General features: G+C 45.1%; 1 protein-coding gene and 1 long non-coding RNA gene across 4 annotated transcripts in view; one reads left to right on the top strand and one right to left on the bottom strand.

Moving 5' to 3' along the window:
• Nucleotides 1–4,346, bottom strand: part of RPP14 (ribonuclease P/MRP 14kDa subunit) — a 9,607-nt gene extending 5,261 nt beyond the window's left edge. The window contains exons 1-3 of one of the 3 annotated variants that reach the window (XM_008576567.1): nt 4,294–4,346; nt 813–910; nt 626–710 (exon numbers count right to left, since the gene is read on the bottom strand). In XM_008576567.1, coding sequence (XP_008574789.1) covers nt 626–710; nt 813–889 — 162 coding nt within the window. In that variant the 5' untranslated portion in view covers nt 890–910; nt 4,294–4,346. The other 2 variants (XM_008576568.1, XM_008576566.1) reach the window with 2 other exon arrangements.
• On the top strand, nt 4,268–5,501 carry LOC103593554. Its single transcript, XR_550768.1, has 3 exons — nt 4,268–4,283; nt 4,539–4,685; nt 5,369–5,501. It is a non-coding gene; the product is annotated as an uncharacterized LOC103593554 (long non-coding RNA).
• Nucleotides 5,502–6,213: the final 712 nt, after the last annotated feature.

Consider the following 6,213-nt stretch of genomic DNA (forward strand, 5'->3'; position numbering starts at 1 on the left):
GAACCCTCGGGCGGGAGCGCCGCCGCGCTTCCCAAGCGGCGCACTTATCCAGTGCGCCAACGGGCCGGCCCAAAAATCTTTAATTTTGATGAGATGCTTAGCAGATTTTCATTTGATAGAATGAATCAGAAAATAACTTCCTGAGAAACTTGTCTTTGTTCTCTCTCAACTTTCAAAACTCTACTTCTATTCTCAAGTGAATGCTAGGACAAAGCTGCTCAAACTACTGGTCTATGATAAAATAAGTTGAATCAGAACGTAAATCGCAATGTCACTAAGCACACTGTTTAGTTCAGCTCACTTTTTTTTTGTAATGAGACTTTTTCACAAAAAGAAGTGGTGTGCTGGTTTGAGTGCAAACACCTTATCTCTTCAAGATGGGCAAAAAAACCCAGTTTGCAGGCTGCCAATCTAGACCACACTTGGAGTAGCACTGCACTAGAACAAACATTTGTCAAACAAGTTCCTTGTCAAACAAAAGGAATGCTATACCAAAAAGTCATCATTTCTGAAAAGTCTGCTTCTGCAATTTCAAATACAGTTTTAAAATAATGTCTGGAAAGCGTTCTTTCTGTATTCCTTATAGAGATCTTAGGAATGTTCAATCCACCAAGTGAGTCCATACCTCCCCAAACAGGTCCTTCAGGGCTGAAATAAGCAGTTGTTTGAACTGTGCAGCATTTAGTCCAACTCCATGATCTTGAAATTCTCTGTAAAAACATTAAAAAGGAAGAAGACATTGTATTAAATTTCATGTTATTCAAATTTATTTAAAAAATAATCTAAAGTAGGACTTAGAAGACTGAACTCACAGGCAAACTTTCATGTAGTGGTACTCAGAGGGATTTTTGTAAACTACTCTTTCATATGTGGCATCTGTGGCTGGCATCTTCTCTAATGCTGGTCACACCTACAGTAAGTCAAGAGGAATAGAAATTACCAAGGTACAAGCTATTTTTCACATTTTTAATGAGAATTTAGCCTATTTGATTTTTAAAAGACTTCCTAATACAGTAACTCATCTAATTCTGATTCAAACTAAGTTACCCAGAGAGACACTCATACAAAGGAAGTATCTTTTATATGCCAAACCACTGTACTCTTACTTAAATCCTAATGACATAATACCAGCTAACATTTTCCTTACTGAGCACCCAGCTCTGTGCTGAACATTTAACATACCTTAGCTTCCGTCTTCAAAATGATTCTTTAAAGTAAAAACTATTATTATTCCCATTTTTGAGAAGGACACAGAAGCTTAGTTAAGATAGGTAACACCTGCCCAAGTACACCCAGACATTCCAACCACTCTTAAGTAAGTCACCTTGTAGGTGTAGTCCTGAAGGGGTGATTGGATTGTAGGACCATGCAGTAATGAATGGATTAAAAATGGTGGTCAAGGGTGTGGTTTTGAGGGCTTTAAAAGAAGAGAGCCTCTCTCTCTCTCTCTGTTCTCTGTTTCCACCATCTTACAACGTGAGACCCCTGGGTCACTGTCGCCAACACCAGATAGCCTTTGGACTTCCCAGCCTCAGAAGCTGTAAGCAATAAATTTTGTTTTCGTTATAAATCACCCTCTTACAACGTGAGACCCCTGGGTCACTGTCGCCAACACCAGATAGACTTTGGACTTCCCAGCCTCAGAAGCTGTAAGCAATAAATTTTGTTTTCGTTATAAATCACCCAGTTTTAGATATTTTGTTACAAGCAACAAAAACGAACTAATACACCCCTCAGGACCACTCTGGTATGATGTCTCTTAATCCAAACAAAAAGTAAAAGCATAAAGAAGCAAAATCTGAGATCGGAAGGCCCTCTTCTTGTTTACTCTCAGTCAACACAGAACATGAACAGGAAAATGAGGGGTGATAGTTCTGCTGTCCCCTCTCATCTTGGGTCTGCTTGTTCTCTCAGTCCAGAGGCCAGGTCTTGGACTGAGCTTAAGACTGAGCTTAAACAGTAAGGGATTTGAGAAGAGGAACTCCTGGAACAGGTACTCAATGCCATTTCTAACAGATCTGGAATGTTCAAGAACTTAGAACATGCTGATCCCCCTGTAGAGAAATCCTCTTCTTGGCCCTTTTACCACCTCACTCTCCCCCTGGATAGGTCCTACTCCTCCTTCGAGTTTCAGTTTAAATATCACCTCCTTATCAATATTCAACTCTGCACCCCACAAATATGTATAACCAATTACATTTCACTTAAAAAAAAGTTACTCTTAGAGGAGGCCTTCTGTGACACCCTGCTCTAAATTAAGTTCTCCTTTTATGTCTTAACATTGTCAATTTCTTTAATACCTGGATATCCCACTAAAGGGACCAGGAAACTAAAGCCCAACCAAAGAAAGGGACCCATTCAATGTCACGTAGCTATGGACTAGCATTTCCAAAACCTCTCTGGTCAGGCCCAGTTCCAATCACTCCCAGATGATTATCTCCAGAGAAAAGGAGAAGTTGGGATCAAGGAACTATACCCACCCATTCAACATACATTAATACTTACTGTCTCTGGCACAAATACTTGTTGAATATATAACTGAGAGAATGGTGGTAGTGGTAGGCCTGTACATTCAAGTATCTTTGCTTTCAGGACAGGAGCAATAGTTACCTGGTGCTTCTCCCCTGACTACAAGGACAGGGAGAACAGGAATCTCATCTGTTTCATTCATCGCCTGGTACAAGACAGGTGTTTTTTAAATGTTACTGACTGCCTTGATGGAGCTGGCTGCCTAAAGTAGCGGAATGAGATTAGGCCTTGGGCTTAGAATGCAAATAACAATTAAGACTTAAGGAGTATTGTGGAGATGGTTAGTGGTGATGGTTGCACAACAGTGTGAACGTATTTAATGTCACTTAACTGTACACTGAAAAATAGTTAAAATGATAAATTTTATGTTATGTATATTTTACAATAAAAAAATATGTAAGGAGCAAATGTTTACTGAGCAGTCACCTCTCCAGACTCCACAGGCCTGAGTCCTCAGGACCAGTGTCAGCACTGCCCTCTGCAGGCTATTATGAGATTAAAGATGATGATGCCTGGGAAACCCTCTGTACAGCCTGTTATGTACACCACAAAATGTGAGCGCTCCTGCAGTCAGTCATCAACATGTTTGAAGTCAGCCTTTTTACTGGCTGCAAGGATGCTCATAAATTGATCTATTAGCAATAAGCGTCTGGGCTACCAACCCTACTCCCCTTTTCCAATCTATTCTTTACAGCAGCCAGTGAGCCTATTCAAAATGTACTCAAGCCACATCATCCCTCTGCCCAAAACCTTGTTTGTAATGGTTACCGTTTTAACCAGCGGAGGGCCAAAATCCTTATGGCAGTCTGCACCGCTGCTCCCCACACCACTCTGACCTCATATCCTGCCATTCGTCCTCTGGTCAAACTCCTCCACCACTCAGGCCTCCCACCTGTTTCTTACACGACCATCTTCGCCTCTGGGCCTTGGCTCTAGCTTTTCCGCATGCTGGGAATGCTCTTCCTCCAGGTAGCCACATCGCTCACTCCCTCGCCTCCTTCCTGGCTTTGTTCAAACCCATTCTGTTTGGCCCAGTGCCCATCCTAATACCGCAACCCTCCCCGTACGCTCCTATCCCTGCTCTACTTTTTTCCTCGTAGCATCTGCCATCTGCTAACACAACTATGTAATTCATTTGCTCTTTATCTGCACTTCCCTCCCCCGCCCCAACAGCATGTCAACTCCACTGGACGGGGGTCCTTCTGTCTTGTTCACTGCTGTTTCCCAAGAACCTAAAACAGTGCGTCGCGCACAGTGGGCGTTCAACATGTAATCGTGGGGCTAAATCAGTAATTTGGAAAGCTCAATCCCCTAATGAACACTGGGGCTGTTTTCAACTAACAACCACCACTGACTTAGCGCCCACCTCGCGCCTGGCCCATGCCGGGTGCTCCGTACACGGCCGGTGGTCCCGCTCAGTCCTCGCAGTTACCCCCTGCGTTCCACACCGTACACCGCGCTGTACAAAGGCGGCCGGAAATCCCCGGCCGGAGCCGACAGGCACCTCGAGCCGATCTGCACCACCCGGTCCGTGGCTTCCGCCTGGCGCATGCGCAGCCAGCGAGCGCGGCCGGCGACACCAGCGCGGTCGACTAAGACCGCTCCCGGAAAGTGGCCGCTCTCCTATGGGCTTCCGCCTACCCGCTCTCCGTCGGACTACCCTGACGCCTCCCCTGATTCTTGTTCGCTGCAAAAATCCACGAAGACTTGGGGCTCCCACGCAACGGCTAGAATCTGGACCCGGGAAACTCTGGGTACGCTTACATTTGGCCGCTCTCTGTCCACCCACCGGATGCAGGGCGCCCAGGCGGATATGACGTCACCACGCGGCGTTCTCCAAAAGACACCGGTGTGAATTCTGATCAGAAGTTTAGACCAGCGGCGTTCAGCGCCCTCTGGTGCCCCCTCCGGAGAAACTGTGTCTGCATAGGAGGGGGGTCTTTTTCGGCCTGGGAGAGTGCTTCATAGTCATTCATTTATTAATGCATTCATTCATTCACCAAATTTAGGTCTAGCATCTCCTCTGCTGAACATCTCCTATGTCAAGCACTCCCCAAGGACAGGACCTGCTCTCAGTGTGCCTTTTGGCTCCCAGCACACCTTAGGTGGTGTATCTGTGTTGGCATGAAAAGACCCAACTGGTCCTATTTCCAAATGTAAGCGAAGTTTCATCTATGCATTTTTTAAGTAAGTACTTGTTGGCCACCTATTAAGTACTAGGCACTCTTCTAGGTGCTGGGAACCCAGTGGCGAACAAGAAGATATGGTCCCTGTACTCATGGAACATATAGTGTGTATTTAATAATCATAATAATAGCAGCTAATATTTATCAAGTGCTTACTTTGTTAGGTACTGTGCAAAAAATTTTACGTATGTTATCTTGTGGAACTCTCACACAATCCTGAGGTAGCTATTGTTAAGATCATCCCTATTTTACAGAGGAGGAAATTGAAGCATAGAGAGGCTAAGTTGATTGCCCAAGGTTACACAGTAATAAGTGGTGAACATGCCGTCTCATTCTGGCCAGTGCTCTCCACAGTGCACCACATTACCACCAATTGAGGGGCTGGGATAGGAAGGAAACCTGAGTGTACGCCCCATGAGGATGGGACCTTGCTTGTGTTGGTGTTGGAGTGAGCAGGACTGAAGCCATGTTGGGACCTAAAGCTGTCTGGGCTGCGGGGGGTGGGGGGGGATTTTTTAAAGGACAGTTTTTTTTCTCTCCACTCTTGCTTCCCATTCCCTGATTTTCTTATCTCACTCGCTAAGTAGGAAAACAAGGCCAAGAAGCTAATTAGTACTTTGCAAAGCTAATAGTTCTTTCTTTGAGACTTGTAGAGTTTTGAGAAATGATCAAGGCCAAATGTCTGAAGCTGACCTTGGGTACAGTCAAGTACACTGGTGCAAATCAAAATCTTGCAAGGTCCTGAGATGACAGCTAAGATGAGAACAGAAACCAGATGAGGCCTTGGCAAGANAATGTAAATCTTTGAGATGGGATAGCCTACCATCTCCTTCAGCTGAATACATCTGCTTTTTCAACACCAACCGTTTGACTTCTGAGTTTTTTCTTTCCTTTTCCAGGGGGCGGGCAGCCGACCTGAGTCTGGTAACATTGGCTCACAAGTGCATTCAGGGAATGGCACCCAGTAGGCACTCAACACATTTTACTGAATGCATTAGTTCACAAATGGATGTGATGATTCTGCCTGGGTTGTGGGGCAAAGGGTTGCCTTGCATGGCCAAACCTGAGCCTAGTTCAGCGGGAACCTTCTCCCTCATTTCTTTTCTCAAAATCCTACTGTCTGCTATTTCCTGAAGCTTCGGTCCTTGACGTTGGCCATACTCTCCAGTTCTGTGGCTCCTGCTTTCCTTCCTTCTCCTCACCGAGGAAACAGGACTTGTTCCAGTTGGGGAAAGAGGCAGAAGAAATCAACACAGACCCCACAGACAGTGGCATTTTCTTTCTCAAGAGAGCTTGGAGTTTGGAAGCTGCCAGAATTTGCTTCAAATCCATCCTTTGCTACTTATCCAACTTCCTCATCTGTTACACGGAGAGATTATTAGCATCTACCTCACAGAGTTGTGAGGAAATAATAGTTGGTGGTGTAAAGTGTCGGGCCCCTAAGAAACACTCAGCAATGGGAGAGAGTCCCCCTAAGCCAGCTGCCTGGCAAACCCAT

The sequence above is a fragment of the Galeopterus variegatus genome, unplaced genomic scaffold (assembly GCF_000696425.1).
Source record: "Galeopterus variegatus unplaced genomic scaffold, G_variegatus-3.0.2 Scaffold1367, whole genome shotgun sequence".
NCBI lineage: Eukaryota > Metazoa > Chordata > Mammalia > Dermoptera > Cynocephalidae > Galeopterus > Galeopterus variegatus.